Source organism: Silurus meridionalis, chromosome 8 (genome assembly GCF_014805685.1).
Source record: "Silurus meridionalis isolate SWU-2019-XX chromosome 8, ASM1480568v1, whole genome shotgun sequence".
NCBI classification, from domain to species: Eukaryota; Metazoa; Chordata; class Actinopteri; order Siluriformes; family Siluridae; genus Silurus; species Silurus meridionalis.
This window is the reverse complement of record NC_060891.1, coordinates 15182641-15199627: the sequence shown is the minus strand read 5'-3', so window position 1 is coordinate 15199627 and position 16987 is coordinate 15182641. Positions and strand designations below refer to the sequence as shown.

Here is a 16987-nt window from a genome sequence, read left to right as displayed (position 1 = left end):
TTGTCTTTTTGAAAGACTTGTTTGGCCTACTTTGAATATGAGTTACATGGTGCTGAAGTATGGAAAAGAAGCCATGTTGGTTCATTAGGCTTATAAGAATCATTTTTGGATAAATGTAATCAGTTCATCAGGTGGTAAATATGTACAAATCCTAGATCCTTCTTATGACTCTTGCTCTTTTGAGATATTGCACAAATAAGATTTTCCTAACGACAGAATAACAGACACAAGTTTGGACTAATGCAGTGGTTTTCAAAGTGTGGGATGCACCCCTCTAGTGGTGAATAAAGACATGACAGGTGGTGTGCGAACTTACTTTAACTTTCGGCTTCTCCCATTAGGGGTTGCCACAGCGGATCATCGGGCATGTTTGATTTGGCACGTTTTTACGCTGGATGCCCTTCCTAACGCAACCCTCCCCATTTATCCGGGCTTGGGACCGGCACTAAGAGTGCACTGGCTTGTGCAACCCTAATGGCTGGGGTTGGTTTCCTGACCAGGGATCAAACCCGGGCTGCAGCGGTGAGAGTGCCACATCCTAACCACTAGACCTGGGGTGCAATGAACTACAGCATTTATATAATTTTTTTTAATTAATCTTCATTCATGATTTTTTCTATCAAAAAGTTCATACACTCAAAGCAACCACAAACAAACTATTAGGTCATTAACGCAAGTGAACTACGCTTTTATTTTCTCAATTCTTGAACTTGATGCTATTTGATGTTATTGATTTAGAACTTGATTTTTCAATACATTAGACATTTCTGAACTTTAAGTATTTCATTACCCTTTTTAAGGTGATTGAGGGCAGGTGGGGCTTGAAAATCCTCCCCCCACTAAAGTGGCAAATGGCAGAAAAATATTTCGAGAACCACCAGACTAATGGGAAAAATCCTCAAGTAAATCGGCTTCGGGTTGAGAGTGAACATGTTCTTTGTATGACAAATGTGAAGAAGGCTATTGAAGAAAATGATTTCAGACATTTCACTACGACTAATGAGAGAATTATTCGATTGAAACTAAATTTTGGAATTGATCCAATCAATCAGATTATGTGATGAGTTCAATAATAATTTACAGAAATCCTACAACATTCAAAAATGGATTCAAGATCTCACACTAGCGATTAACTGAGACAGATGTTCAAACATGGGAAAAAAAAGGCTCAATTACTTTACAAATTGGCAATTAACACCAAGATGGATGGACTCTCGCATCACTGAAGAGTGAGTATTTGTGAAAGACTCACATTGAGTCTTTCACAGCAGAACTGTAATGAAATCACTAAGATGCCCTGAATCAATGCATCTCTTTGCCACCAGCCCCTTGTAATTGTGTTATTATAATTTTTTTTTTTTATTGGAATATGGTATCTGTGAGACAACAACAGAATCTTAATATCATCAGGGTACAAACTTCAGCACAATCCAAGTATGCAATCATATCCAAATAGTTTGAAACATTTTTTTTTTAATTCCAGTACCTAGAGTCAGAAAATAGTTTCTTTCTGATTATTTATGAATTCAAGAATTTGTTATTATTTTGATTAACACACTATGCATCTGTTTAATGGAAATACAAAAGTTCTGGTATTGATGTGACACCTAAAGATAAAGTAAATATAAAGATGTTGATAGTCATACCAATAGAATCACAAGCATCCTCTACCACCATTGTTTTATTCAATCTTTTAGATCTAATTCTTCAGACAGAAGTGGAATAAAATAATGAAATACTTACAAAATGGGAAAAAAATTAAAACGATGAACCAACTGTTTTTCACAGGTTTGATAAAAACAGAGCTGGGCAAAAATATCAGACACTTTATTTAAAAAAACTGAAAAAAAAAAAAGTTCTCTCTCAACTACCTCACTGCAACCAATAATTAAAATCACAGGTCAATTGAGGAAGATATTCACTAACTCTCAGGTTTCTGCAATGCATCTAATTGACCCATTTCATCCGAATAACCCAATCACCCAGTATAGTGCTTGTGCAATAAAAAACAAAACATCTTCATTAAAAAAAAAATAAAAACAAGTGGCTGACAATGACCGTCGATAGTGTTAGAATTTATCTTAAAAGTCCCCCAAAGCCCTAAAACATTCTTCAAGATATAGGCAGTGGGTAAAACAAAAGAAAAGAAAAGTACAGTACTGCAGTACAAAACAAAAAAGTACAGCAAATGTGAAAGCAATGGCAAATCCCCCATCCCATCACTGAGGCCAAAATGATTGTAGCTGCAATGATTCCTTATTTACAGAGGAAAAGACATCCAAAACTGGATGCTATACATCTCAATAATAAAAAATAAAATCAAATATCCATCCCTTCTCTCTTTAAAGAGCATGTAAAAGTTATGGTTTGAGCTCAGTTATGCATAATTAATATATATATTTTCCCATTTCTATAGCTATTTCTATATAATAAATGCCCGTTTGCCATATACACACACAAAATCATTTCCACTGTATCCAGCCCGCACCTTCGGTAAGATTACAGACAACTCCTCTTTTATATTTCAAATATATTTAAAATATACCTAATGCATAAAAAATAAAGATTTTGGCATTCTCTCATTTCTCAGTCTTCTGATTAGGAAGTTTTGGAAAACCTCTCAAATCTGGAAGCATAGTCCTTTTGTTGCTGTGATGGGAGGAGTAGTTGTTTGTCCCTGTGGTTAGAGGAGACTGGGACTGTTGGAGCACAGAGACAGGATGGAGATAATGACGCAGAATTGTATGATGGGGATACAAATGTCCGTCTGTTTATTAAGGCCCAGAGGCAGAAGTTAATTTTGCCTCTTTACCAAATCCACCAGGAATATGAATATAACCACACAAGAAACAAAGAAAACGGAAGCTGAGCAACACCGATTCCCCCCGTAGACTCCAAACTGCACTGAAGTAGCTCCATTTCCTACTCCTTTGTCCTCTGCCCAGCTCAGTTAGCACTACAGACATTCTGACAGACAGCAAGGGAACAAGACAGAGAGATAGATATGGGGCTAATGTGGTGTGCATGTCAAAGTGGTGCCCTCTTGTTGAATGTCCTCACCACCCTTTACGCATCTCCTTCATGTGTTCATGCTAGTTTTGGTCTCTCTCCAACCTAATACTTGTGTGTTTACAGTTGGATCTCGAAAGTCTTGTGAAGCTCGCTGGAAAATGGATTTGTAGGGGAGGGGTTGGTGCGTTGGCGTGAACGGTTCTCTAGCGCTGCCCACTGGGCTTCAAAAGCATCCGTTTGATGCCCCGCTGGCAGAGGGGGCGCAGCCCAACTATCAGTGCCATTTAACGTAGCGTTTCCGTTGGGTGGATGGAACACTGCGGGATTTGCTGGTGGTGGTGCAGGAGGCTTTCCGAAGGGTCCACTTACTGCTCTGGGATCCAACTGAGCCAAAGGCGGAGTAGAAAACGGCGAAGGCTGCAACTGTGTTTGAGGAATGGGCACAGGAACCGGTACCGGCTGGGTCTGTGTAGCAGAACCAAAGACGTTGGCCACCATCTGAGAAGGTGTAATACCCACTACGGGTACACTTGGCTGGGCATAGTGGAGCCCATTGGACATTGGGAAAGAAGCTGGTGCCTGAGCATGGAAGGAAGGCTGGTGTGGGGGTAGAGTGGGCACTGCAGAGGGCATAGAAGGTATAAAGGCCACAGGGGCCACAGCGACGTGCATGGGAGTGGGAAAGGGCTGCTGAATAGGAGGCGTAGCGGTTCTGGCTACAGGTGGTTGCACTCGTACAGACTTGGAAACCTCTTCTAACCAGCGGTCTGCTTCAGATGGCGTGCGCTTATGGGAGACAGCATTTGCTGCAAGTGGAGCCTTTGCAGCAGGGGTAGGACTGGGCCAGTCACCACCTAGAAGTCAAGAAAAAAAACCTGAGTAAACCTACAGAGATCCCAACAGTCAAGAACAACTGATAAAGCACAAAAGAATAGAAAGAGAAGTAAAAGAAAAAGTTTTAAAAGAGGCTCGCATAATATCAACTTACTCCATATACATGCAAGCATGTATAATACGTGTATCTAAGTGGCTTTGACTTTAATCCCATCCCCATCATGTTATGAGGAACACAGGCTCTGCACACACTTACCTGGATTTGCTGGAACCGGGGGCGCAGTGGGCACCTTGGCCCAGGGGTTAGTATCTCTGGCAGGCAAAGGCGGTGGGAGCACAGGAGGGTTAACAGCAACGGCAGCAGCAGCACTGACAGGGGGAGCCGGAAAGGCGGGAGCAGAGCCGTTCACTACAGCAGCAAACAAAAGTATTAAACCCATAAACACAAATATATAAACAGTAAAACGAGTATTAAATGTGACATGCTAAAGAATAAGAGTATATATAGGGCTGACCTTGTGCAGCAGGGGATTGTGGAGAAGAGGTAGGTTTGGGCATGGGAACCAAGGAGAAGGGGTCTTCTGTGGGGCCACTGAATGCTGATGTGATCTGAGTGCACAGAGCACTGATGCTATCTCCTTCACCTTCACCTTCTACCTCGGCCACTAACAGAAGAGGACAAGGCAAACTTTAACAACTCTTTAGGAATCCTAGTACTTAAATCCTTTTTATCCTTATTTTTTCACACATTTTTTATATCAGAGCTAAAACACTAAGTTCTGCTTCAAATGTAATGATTAGTATTGAGGCAAATATTAGAATTTGATTGTACTAATCACAGCATATTACTGTATGGCTGCTTGATGATGGTAACCTGTGTTTTTGATTGGGAAGTCAGATTTGCGCTGCATGGTGGAGGGCAGGTCATTCATACGCAGCGACATCTGCCGCTTGAAAGGCGACGTCTTCTGGCTGAGAGCCGGGAAGCCGCGGAAGGAGCCTTGGCGCGCTAGCACATCCACAGGGGCATGACGGCGTGGGATCGCATGAGGATTGGCGTCCTGATTCGCCTGTGTGGCCACAGGCTGAGGAGGGAGGACGAGGGAGAGGAGGCAGCAGCTGAATTAGTTGTGCTGCCTGCTGTGCCCCCGGAGGCAGCCTCAGAGTCTGCATGCACAGAGAGAGACGTGACTTAAACGGTATGTAATGAGACTGTTGCATATTTAATCATAAATATATCCTTAATGCAGCACTTTTGAAATCTTCCAGGTCAACCAAAAGCATTACTACAATTAAAGGAAACATTCTAGAGACAAATTTAAATAATTTTTTTTTTAGTTCAATTTTTTTTCCTCCTTTTTTTTTTTTTTTTTTTAACGGGTTTCTGAATTAAACACAATGCCTTTCTACGGCCAATTGACCTTAGTAAACTGCCAACAAGCCAAGCTGAAAATCTACTTTACGTCCAACGTTTCTCTCAATGACGACTTCTTTAGAGTTTTCATTTATACTATAACTGAACAAATGTCAGAAGTGTCAGAGCTTTGAGAACATTGAACCCTGAGCATTATCACTTATGGCTGAGACAGGGGTTCTCAAGACCCCATGTGGGGTTATTGCAAATGGGGCCTGTAGAAAAAAAACTGATTTTTCCAGTTTTGCATAATAGTAAAAGACTGAGTCACGATTCAAGAAAAACAGGGTGCAACTTATATACTGCAACTGTATACTGGAATATTCCTTAGATTTAACTTTTTTTTTGTCACTTATGTTAGACATACATATGTTACTCACATATGAAATATGTTTGCATGCAATGATACTCATTATAAATATGGAATTTATAATGAGTATCATTATAAATCCATATTTATAATGATACTCATTATAAATATGGAATTTATAATGAGTATCATTATAATTCCATATTTATAATGAGTATCATTATAAATATGGAATTTATAATGATACTCATTATAAATTCCATATTTATAATGAGTATCATTATAAATTCCATATTTATAATGATACTCATTATAAATATGGAATTTGTGGGAAAATGAAAAATTGACTGGAAAAGGGTCAGTTCTTGGATTAGCAGAAAACTCAATGCCTAATTGTCTTCCAAGGAACGCCGGGTCAAAAATAACCCTTTTGATCTGACACCATTCTATTTTTGTCTTTCGATCTACCTTTCTTGGCATCTTGTAATTGCCGCATGACTTCTTCTCGCTCAGCCTGTTCTGTTGCTGTGGTAACGCGGAATGAGCCTTCCCGCGTAAACGTGGTGCGGTTGTCGTCGAAAGTGGCCGTGACCCCGCATTCCTTCTCTCGCTTCTGTTTCCGCTCCAGGCATGCTGCGAATGCACAGCCCACTGCATGGCTCAGACGCTCCCCCTGAAACACAACCACAAAGACACTCGGATCAGAACAGTGGTTCCTCTGTTCACACTTGATGAACTAGACTTTTTCGATTGGATCACAGTCATAGATTGGAATACAGTAAATAGTTACATTGAGATCTTCGTTGCAGGCAAATCGAGCAAACTGCTTTTTAAATTTTTTTAATCAGTCTGGTTTTTATCGAAGTCCACTAAAAAAAAAAAAATAAAAAATAAAAAATAATAATAATAATAATAAAGCATGCTTAAATAATAAAATAATCATCATCATCATTATCATCTACTTCCTATTCCAAATGCTAAGAGGTAGGAAGCTGCCGAAGTGGCCATTTTCCTTCTATTTTCCTTCAGAGACGGCCATTTCCATTGCATTTATATTTACAGCATTTCAGAGTGACTTACAAATATCTCGTTTATACAACGGAGCGGTTGAGGGATAAAAGCCTCGCAAGGGCTCAGCAGTGGAAGTTTGGTTGTGCTGGGATTTGAAAAACTTCCAAACAGAAGTCCAATATCCACTGAGCTCCACTTCCCCCAGCCAATATTGCATGTGAGCTGATTAAACAATTACACATAGTCTTGTGAAGTGTGACCTTGTTTCTGATGCAATCTAGCCATGTTGTGCATAATCTTTTTTAATGAGAAGCACATTTTTATAGGCCAGGTCTGATGAAGGTCAACACATTGTCAGTATTAGGCTACTTAGTAAGCATTTTATAAACGTATCCATTCCGCAATCAAAAACTTGGAGTACACAATATCTTAAGGGGAAATGTTTGTGTTTGCAGATTCCTTCTCCATTTTAATTCCATCTTATTTGCATAGCGTTTTGTAAGCAATAATCGTTGACACAAAGCAGCAAAACTCCACGCTACCCTCACATTGCATTTGACATACAGAAAAGACAGACTTCTTCACAACTTCCTCTGTTGTTTGGTAAAGTCACTTTATTTTCAATCGCAATCAAATGTATTATTTCTGAAGTGAGAAATATGTTTGAATTTTCAAATCATTTGGGTTTGCATGCCTGTTTTAAAAACAAACTTGCTGTGTATTGTGCTTAATACTTGACTTCAAATAAGATATGCTTTTACAGATGGCTTTACGTGAAAGCTAACTGACATACACACTCAGCCAGGATACAAACAGTGTCAGAGTTCATGTTTGTTAAGGAGCTGTGACAAACCGTGCTGTTCCGTGGAACAAGATAAGAGCAGGAGCATCAAGAGTACATCTGTTACAGGAATTTCAGGAAAGTTCAGGGATAGGACCGTACTTGCAGCTGCTAAATAAGGCTCATGACAAGAAAACCCACTTAAAGTCAAAAGTTTGTGTAAAACAATATATATATTCTGAACAATACGACTGGATTCTGTAGCTGTTTATATGTTACTGTGTTAAGCGTTTTTCATGTATCGGCAGCATTCTCGAGGAAAGAATGTGAGTACTCACTGAATCTTTGATAGCCATAAAGCAGTGGCAGATCCAGCGGCGAGTGGTGCCGTCTCTGCAGATGTAAGAGAACGCTTTTTCAAAGTTCCGGTCAGGAGCGCAAAATGAAACCTTCTCTATTGTCTGGTCGAGAATCAGGTCCTAGAAGGAAGACACTGGTTACTATAACAGCATTGTATCGCACTTGTAATATTGTCTCGCCTAACTGCGCACTACTGACTTAGTCCTTGGTCCTACACCAAAGCATACCAGCAGGTGGCAGAATATAACCACAGAACATATCTGGGGTTCTGACTGCTGCCTGGTGGCATGTACACGGCTTAAAATGCATTTCGCCTCAAACTGCTTAGGGTTTTTACAATCGAAACACTTTATTTTATTTAGTCACTGCATTATGTTGCAGGAAAACTTTTAATAATCTCTAAAGATCAGCATTAATGTTCAAAGACTTACTATTTTATTTTATCCTTTATACATGGTCATACCGGAATATATATAAAGCCTGAAAAGACACTATATGGACAAAAGTTTGTGGACAAATGTTCATAAGATTTGTATATATTTTCTGAACGTCCCATTCCACATTTTGTCCCCATCTGCTGTTACTATAACCTTCACTCTTCTGGGAAGATGTTCCACCAGATTTTGAAGTGTGGTTTGAGATTGGGCTCATTCTACCACACAGGCATTAGTAAAAACAGGTACTGAGGCAGCTGGTGACGAAACATAGGGTGCAGTCAGTGTTCCAATCCATCCCAAACTTTTCCAGTAGGATTGAGGTCAGAGGTTATATAATGTATTATATTTATATATATATATACACTCAGGGCTCCAGACTGTGACTAAAATGGTCCAAATCGACCAAAAATAATAAATTGCGAGTAATATTTTTTGCCTAGATCGCCACCTGCGACTATATAAATTAACACGTGATGACTATAATCTGCATGTTATGACTTATGTGCGTGTTCCATCACATAATTTGTTGACGTAATAAACGAAGACACATGCGCCGCCTACGCTTGAAATCATAACTCACCTTTCATCATCAGAAAAAACATGAAGAAACTAAAAATATCAGACTTATTTCAAAACAGTCTTCATCTCTGTCCAACTCTTCCGCTGAAGTAAAAAGGCAGGCTGCGTCGGGGGACCATCTCTCTATGTCAGTCAGTGAAAACATAAATAAAAGTGCCAAAAGACATTTAAAAACCTTCTTGGATTCAAGAGTTTTCATGGCTGAGGTACGATCATGAGACGCAGAAAATGTTTTGGGACTTCTGCTCTAAAGCGGGCAGAGAAATTGCGGGGGAAACTGATTTCATTACCTGAACAGATTATTTAAGAAAAAAAATGGTAAGAAAACACGGGGTTTGTCAAAAGCATAAAAATGCTCGTTATCACATAATGGCGAAGAGCGCGCCACAGAAAACACTGTCAGCGCTCGCAGTGTCTCGTGTCTCAACAACGCGTATATATGATCGCTTCAGTTCGCAGGCCATGCTGTAAAATGATGGCAGATGTACACGCAACAGGATGACTCGAAGTAAGTGTTTTACATTTTTAAAGTTTATTCTTGTGTGGCACTTAAAAATATAATTTGGTGCCTGTTGTTTTTCTAATAGGCTCCTTAATTGATCTTTTTTTGTCTGGAGCCCTGATTTTTATATATATATATATATATATATATATATATATATATATATATATATATATATATATATATATATATATATATGGCCACTCAAGCTCATTTACTCCAACTGTTATAAACCATATCTTCTTGGAGCTCACCTTGGGAACAGGGGCATCATCAAGCAGGTTTGTGTCTCCTAGTTCAGGTGAAGGGAAAGATTTATGCTAATGCTACCGCATCCAAAGACTATACAATGGTGTGCCCCCAACTTTGTGGTAACAGTCTGTGAAAGAAATTGTCCCAATACTTTTGATTCTGAAATGCGGACTGCATGTCTTCAGGTGTGTACCGACTGTGATATGAAGATCTGATTTTTTTCACTCCTTAATTACCTTTGTCTTGTCATCAACGACTCTCAGGCCGTCGGCAGATACCCACAGCACAGCCCTGACTGCTTTCTTCCCTGCCTACAAGCAGTGACAGAGAAAGAGAGGAGGAGCACATGGTACAAAAGAAAAGATTTAATAAAAAACACAGTTAAATAGATAAATTAAAAAAAGCAGTAGTTCCCCTCCCCCTTGCTGTGTCCCTTCACATTGTGACAGAACACACACAAACCGCCTCATCCATTAAAACCAAATCCTGCAATCAAGAAACATCAGAGACAAGGTTTTAGGAGGGTTAGGGTTGAGAAAATTGTGAGTCAGTGTGTTCTGTGTAGGAAGCAGAGGAGAAGGAAAACGGTAAAGAGACAGCAAACACTGCAAAATCAATCACACAACACGGCGTTATACACTGAACAGTCCCAGGTGTTCACTGGAGTGAGGAGAAAAGTGCCCTTAACCAATGCTCTGCGAGTAACACACACACACACACACACACACACACACACACACACCCCACTTTCTCTCTCTCTCGCTCTCTCACACTCTCACACACACACACACACACACTCTCTCTCTCTCTCTCTCTCTCTCTCTCTCTCTCACACACACACACACGCACACGCACACTCTTTCTCTCTCTCTTACTTTCTCTCTCACACACGCACACACACTGTCCTTCACACAAAAGTTCCACTATTTCCTGTTGTTCCAGAAGTGATTAAGTAGGAATACGAATAAAAGTTGAAGAGGGTAGAAAGAAAGAAAAAAAGAGCAAAAACACATTTATAAGAAGACATCTCATTTACAAACTCATTCCTCACACAGCAACACTTACTTTGGTAAAGAAGCCCTTGAAGAACTTTCTGTCCTGGAATTGAAGATTTGGTAAAGGGAGGTTGGGGGATGGGGAGGACAAGGCGGGACAGTGTTACAGAAAGTCCTGTGTGTCCAGGTAACACAAGACTGTGCATACAGGGACATCGTGGAATGGGGATGTGGGGGGAATTAGAAGAGTGGAGAAGAAGAAGAAGTAGGGATGAAAGACAGCGAGGGAAGTACAGTGAAGATCACAAACCTCTAAACTAGTGAGCAAGGCCACAATCACGACACCTACATCACTCAGGGTCGTACTTTACAAGTAGTTGATTCTGTGGAAGATCTCACCTAGGTATTAGCGTTGTTAGTGTTATTGTGAATGACCGTACAGTGAAAAACAATCACCGACGGGGATGAGCGGGGAAAAAAAAAAATTGGATTCTTGAATGCATCACGAGTTTGTCCTGAATCCTAAAGAGAACAAGAGAATCGAGTGTTGATTTATGCTCCATGTTTATTTGTCTAATTATCAAAACCGAATGTGCACACATGGGGCTCTGCTTAATTTTAATTTTATGGATTCATATAGTGAAATTCCAATATAAAACATTTCGAATACAGACTCACAACCCCAGCACATTTGAAAGGAAAACAATTCGGGATGCATCAAGAATTCTTTTTTTTTTTTCTTTTTCAAATCACATCATATCCCGAATCGATGTTGAATGTGTGCGTTTTTCCCAGAAGCGAACACCTGACTGACCAAACTGCAGGACCAGCACATGTGGCGGAATCCTACAGTTTAGGCCCACCGTACAGTGCTAGCAGATAGAAGGGGAAGAGAGACCAGTTTTACTTTTTATTGATATAAAGCCGCTGAATGGCTACTAAAACTACAGACTCTGGGTTTGTGAGCTTACATGCTTTTAACCAGGGCTCTGGCCGTGATGTCAATTCAGTACGACCTTATCTGGAAAAAGCTTTACATCAGGGCTGTGGTTAAAAACATGGTGTGTCTAATGGTGAGAGGGAATTACGGTTTGGTTAATAAGTCATTAGTGTGAGTGTGTGAGTCATGCAGTGAGTCTCACACACACAACTACAAGAGGAAAGCTCATCATCATTGGGTTAAGGACGAGGGATGTTAAGAGGTTCTTTGCGTGTCATTTGGAACATAACCTGCTAAAAAAATATATAAGGTTTAAAGTTTATATTACATTCATCACAACACATATACAAGGGGAGGGGGGTTGGGGTGGAGAGACACATGACTATGAAAGCTAATATCAGCCATTGAAATGCCTCGGAGAAGCTAACTGCTGAGTCAGAGGGAGGAAGTTTGTGAAAGGTAGGAGAGAATAGATAAGAGGAGAAAAATAAAAACTGAGGGATGGCTACATTTCCAAATACACCATGAGGCCTGAGAGCAAAAGAACAGACATTTTTACCAAATAGGAATTCTCTAGTTCCATTGGAAATGATTTACATATTGACATACTTCTTCTAAATTGGTGTATGAGCTGGGCTGAGAGGTGGCAATCTGCCAAAGAGGTGACGATAGAGTTTTGGAGTAGGAAGCGCAATGACAATCAGCAGGACAGGGCAGGACAGGACGCGTCAGCTGGCAGACTGCATGCCTGTGATGTCACACCGTCGCTCCGCATCCTTCCTTATAGTTGTGACTCAGAGGGCAAAGAACACTTACTCGCTTACTTCTTCAGGCTTACACATGCTTCAGCCCTCTTTACACAGCTATTTTCTGATGGTGAATAGTCATGCGAGTAGGTGAAATCCCAAGCTGTTTGAAATTCAAGATGGGAAATTGTTACGCAGTCTCACACGGATACATGAAGGAGGACAACAATGAACATTTAGCCTACAGCATGTCTTGAGGTCTTGGGGCTGATGATTTAATTGCACAAAATAAAGAAAAACGAATCAACCAAATTTAGAAATCAGAACGGCTTTTGGACCTTTTGTGCTTAGGGAAGATTTTTGTGAAATAAATCGTGTTTCTGGAAAATAGTCAATTATTAATACATCTCCAGAAGATACCAGGAAGCCAAACTTGAATGATTAGATCTTTGGTAAATTCTAGTGTTGTATGTGAACTTTGTCATACATCACATCCTGTGTTATATGTGTGATCTTTTTATAGAAACATGTATGCACACATCCTCGTAAACTTACAATAAAAAAAAGTTATAAATATCCTCAGTTTTATTCCTCCCACTTTCAACTTTAACCTAAAACCCACAACCTTAGCACAACCTACACCCCACCCACCCTCAATAACACCCACGTGTGCGACCGTCAGATCTTTATCTCGGGTTAAACCTAAGCCCTTCCAGACACTTCCTTCTGCCTGACGCCATCAGAAACGCCACGTTCTTGTTCAAGGTTCGTCGGGCACGTGAGGAGAGGTTTGCACGCCAGCACATTAAAAAAAAAAAAAAAGAAGCAGGATGACATCAATAAAAAACAATTCTCTGTATGGACTGATAGATTTCCGGGAACCAGGCGACTCTGCTCCAGTAAGAGGAAAATCTCATTATAGTGCACAGGGGTCAGACATTCCTTTTCCTCACTCTGTCTTAGTTTTATGTTAGTGGAATAGCTATAAAGGCCATGGTACATAGCAAAGGCAGATTGCATCATTACTTACACTAGTACATATAGTGAGCAGACAATTGAACAATATGTACGTGTTAAAACCTACGCTATGCTCTTTAATAACTAGTTCCTGTGCAGAGAAACACAGCCGGTTCACTGTGCAATGATAACAAACCGAATTCACTGAACGGTTCAGTAGAATGAATATTATATATTTATTTTATAATTTCATATATTTGACAAATGGAAAGAAAAAAAAATGGAAAAAAGGAAATTCGAACACAACAAACACAATGATGAGCAATAGCAGAGCTCCCTATTCACATGTGAGTTTATGTAAAGATAGTTGTGGCTTTTACACCGTAGGCTTCCAGAAAAAGACACTGACACAGAGAGCGACAGAGAAAGGAAGAGAGACGTGGGAGGAGGGGGTGTTTTTTTTCCTCCACTGCCAAAAATACCAACATAAAAAAAAAAAAAGAAAGCCTTTTTTGAATGACACAGAAAATGACAAAATGTGGAGAATTAAAGATCATCTTAGCAGCCTTGCTGCCCTGTGTGATTTGTAACATTCGTGCTAATAAAGTAAAGATCTGAAATCTGACAGAGAGAAAAGAAAGAGTGAGTGAGGGGGGAAAAAAGGAAAATAGAGAATAGAAAGCTGGGCCTGAAGCCACACTGCCCATTAACCAGGAAAGTGCAGGCGTAAGGCCTACAGGACTAACACCATTAAACACCCCCCCATAAAAAAAAAAAAGATTGACTGTTCACTGCTTAGCCTTCTGGAACGTCCAAGAAAGGAGCAAGTGAACAAAAAGAGCAAGCTACAACACTACCCAAACAACAATCAATATTTGCCTTTCTTCCTAATTAGCTTCTGAACTCTGGGTGGTGGTGTGCACTCTCTTGACAAAGGAAAATGGATAGAACAACGAGAGATATGGCACGTCTATCCCTTTACATAATCCCTATGGTCTGGGGAAAAACAGGAAACGTGAGCCTGCGTGTCCTGAGAGGCTACACTACAGGAGGGCTAGGTGACAGGATGGACAAAGACGGATATATCAGAGTTAAGTGGACGGCTCAGCCGGGGGTGTGGGCGGTGCAGGTGTGTACAGTACAGTGTGACCTTCTGATCTAAGGAGCTGCAGTAGGTTTGGGTCAACTGACCGTGACGTGGGCGTGGGGACAGAGGAAGGAAAAACACAGACAGTCTGGAAAAGCAACAGAGTAGCTCGATGTAGAGGAATCAGATGGACACTTCCTGACTTCTGAGAAACAGGAAGAAGGAAGTGGAGCTCTGTGTAGTAGACACTTACTGTCTTCAGCCTCTTCACTGCATCTTCACAGATATGCATTCCTCGAGACTCCTCCACCTCCACATGGCCTAGATACTGAGGGGGGAAAAAAAAACAAAGCAAAAAAAACAGTTACATTTAAAGCTCATCTTGCTCATGCCACAGCTCCTTCACAAATCTCGCTCTCATGAGTCACTGTTCCTCACCCCAAAGTCTCTCGGGGCGACACAGATCACGCAGGGAGTGCCACAGCCATTGTGTGTGCAATGCTAAGAGGAAGTCCTAACCCTTCCCTTGATGAACATAGAAAGCCTTGACCTCTTGCTCTCCACCCAGCTCAAAACTTCTTACAGCTCCCCCCCTGAGATGCTCGTCATCTCAGAAAATGACCAAACCTGTTAAAGGCAAATCTACTACGATAACTACGATAATATGACAACACCAAAGGAGGAGTCAACTTTACGAGGGCATTTTTGTACATTTAATGAATTCTAATAATCTATAGATACATTTATTGTGTATTTAAAACTAAATAAATAAAATGAGAATGTTATTCTAACAAAATGCTATGAAGTGTATATACATCGGAACCACGTACAAGGAATCTGTCACGGTGTGCTGGTGCTATAAAAATATGAAGAAAAAAAAACTAGAAAAATAAAATAAAGATTGAAACAGATTAAGAATAAGATTAGTGTGCAGGGTATGTAAAGTGAGGCAAAGCAATGATCATTTTTCTGAATAAGTCCAAAGTCCTTGTTGATTGAGCTAATGTAACACACATGAAATAAACAATGTGAGGTTTACATTTCTGTAGTGTTCATGTTAATGGAAGCAGGTCAGAGATGATGGTGGGTCCTTGGTATTATTGAGGTCAGATGGGTTGAATCACTACAGCCAAAAGTATGTGGATACATAACCATCACAGGCAAATATGGGATCTTGATTGAACTGTTTGTAAGGAAAAAAAGAAAGCACACAAATGCGGTTTTATGATCAAACTAATGCACTCAAACCTGTTCAACCATGACAATGCTATTGTGCACAAAACCAAAGTTAGTGTAGAAGATCTTCTTGTGTCCGGAGTCCTGACATATCCCCCAATGAACACATTTGGAATGAAATGTAACAATGATTGATCCCCAGACCTCAAATTCAGTGCCTGGCCTCACTAATGCTCTTGTGGCTGAATGAACCCAAATTCTCACAGCCACACTCCTAAATCTAGTGGACAGACTTCATCAGAGTGGAGGTTATTATAAAAGCAAAGTGGACGAAATTGAAAACGTGATCTTCAACAAGCACATACTGTAATAGCAAACAGTATCTGGTGTTCTACTTTTAGGCACAATAAATCTATTTCCTAAACTGTTGGTGCTGTACTGAGCTAAATATCAGCAGGGAACAACAAATTCTTTCGGATGAAATTTATGAGTTTGATAGAAATGTGCTCAATTATATTTAATATGGGTGTATAATATCTAGTTATTAGGGGTGTAGAGTTTCTATCAGAAATGTTAGATACTGGTATTTTCCAATAATTAAACTATACTGTGCATAAATCATGTAACCAATAAAAAAAATAATTTCCCCCATTCATAATAAACCCCCCCAAAAAATATAAAGATACTTTATTGTAATTGCAGTGAAGTGCTGAAGATACTTCTCTGCTTCACGTTTCACCCTCTCTCACTGTAAGTGACGTTGCTAAAAAAATGAGGCAAAATTAGTCTTCAAGTTTAACCTCGTTCGAAAACAGAAGCCGCCCATCTGTCATTGCTATTTAGACCTGGCTCTGAACCAGTTATTGAGCATGAGCAATAAAACCAGCTGTCCATAGCCACATAAACGGCCATTTTCCACGCACTCTAAACAGGTAAGAATTGTGAGTTGCCACATCGAAAAACAGACATCAATTGACTTTCCAGCTGCTCGGTGTTTAAGCAGGCACTCGTTCTTCTTTTGACATAATAGTCTACCGTGGAAGAAAGAAAGAAAAAAAGAGGGGACATGTAAGAGGTCAGACACTTCATTTTGTCCACTTACACCAGACCAGTTCCATTAAGGAATAAAAGTTCTCATTCTCACACCCTGGTCTGGTTACCTTGAGGGGAGATAAACTACAGCCCAGCGGAGCACTGGACTCCACCGCTGTAATAAGCCTGGAATTGCGCTTTTCATCTCTGTTTGCTTAGGAGTGAAAATGTTTATGATTGAGGATGGCCGACAAATGACTGCGCCGTGCCATTTCATCATCTGATTTTTCACTTTAAACTTCTTTCCTCGCTTTGTTTTTACAGTTGCAACCCTGACCCTGGTGTTGAAATGTGTAATCAGAAATCTTATGGCAACCCGTAAATCCCACACTGTTTTAAAAAAAATGAGGGAGAAACACAAATAGGTAGTGAGAAAGTAGGAGAGTAAAAGGGGAGGGGAAACTAAAGTACACGACTAGCAAGTTAGGCTGCATTGTCAAAGAGAGAGAGAGAGAGAGAGAGAAACAGTGACAGGAGGAAGAGGGAGAGGCTGAGGTGCTTT

At 40.2% G+C, this 16987-nt stretch overlaps 1 protein-coding gene across 1 annotated transcript in view; it reads right to left on the bottom strand.

Annotated features, from left to right (window-relative positions):
* Positions 1-1663: 1663 nt before the first annotated feature.
* Positions 1664-16987, bottom strand: part of numb (NUMB endocytic adaptor protein) — a 47111-nt gene continuing 31787 nt past the window's right edge. The window contains 10 exon segments of the mRNA XM_046855475.1: positions 1664-3866; positions 4103-4255; positions 4362-4511; positions 4721-4942; positions 4945-5013; positions 6039-6243; positions 7701-7841; positions 9729-9803; positions 10558-10590; positions 14471-14545. Of these exon segments, the coding sequence (XP_046711431.1) occupies positions 3130-3866; positions 4103-4255; positions 4362-4511; positions 4721-4942; positions 4945-5013; positions 6039-6243; positions 7701-7841; positions 9729-9803; positions 10558-10590; positions 14471-14545 (1860 nt within the window). The 3' untranslated portion in view covers positions 1664-3129.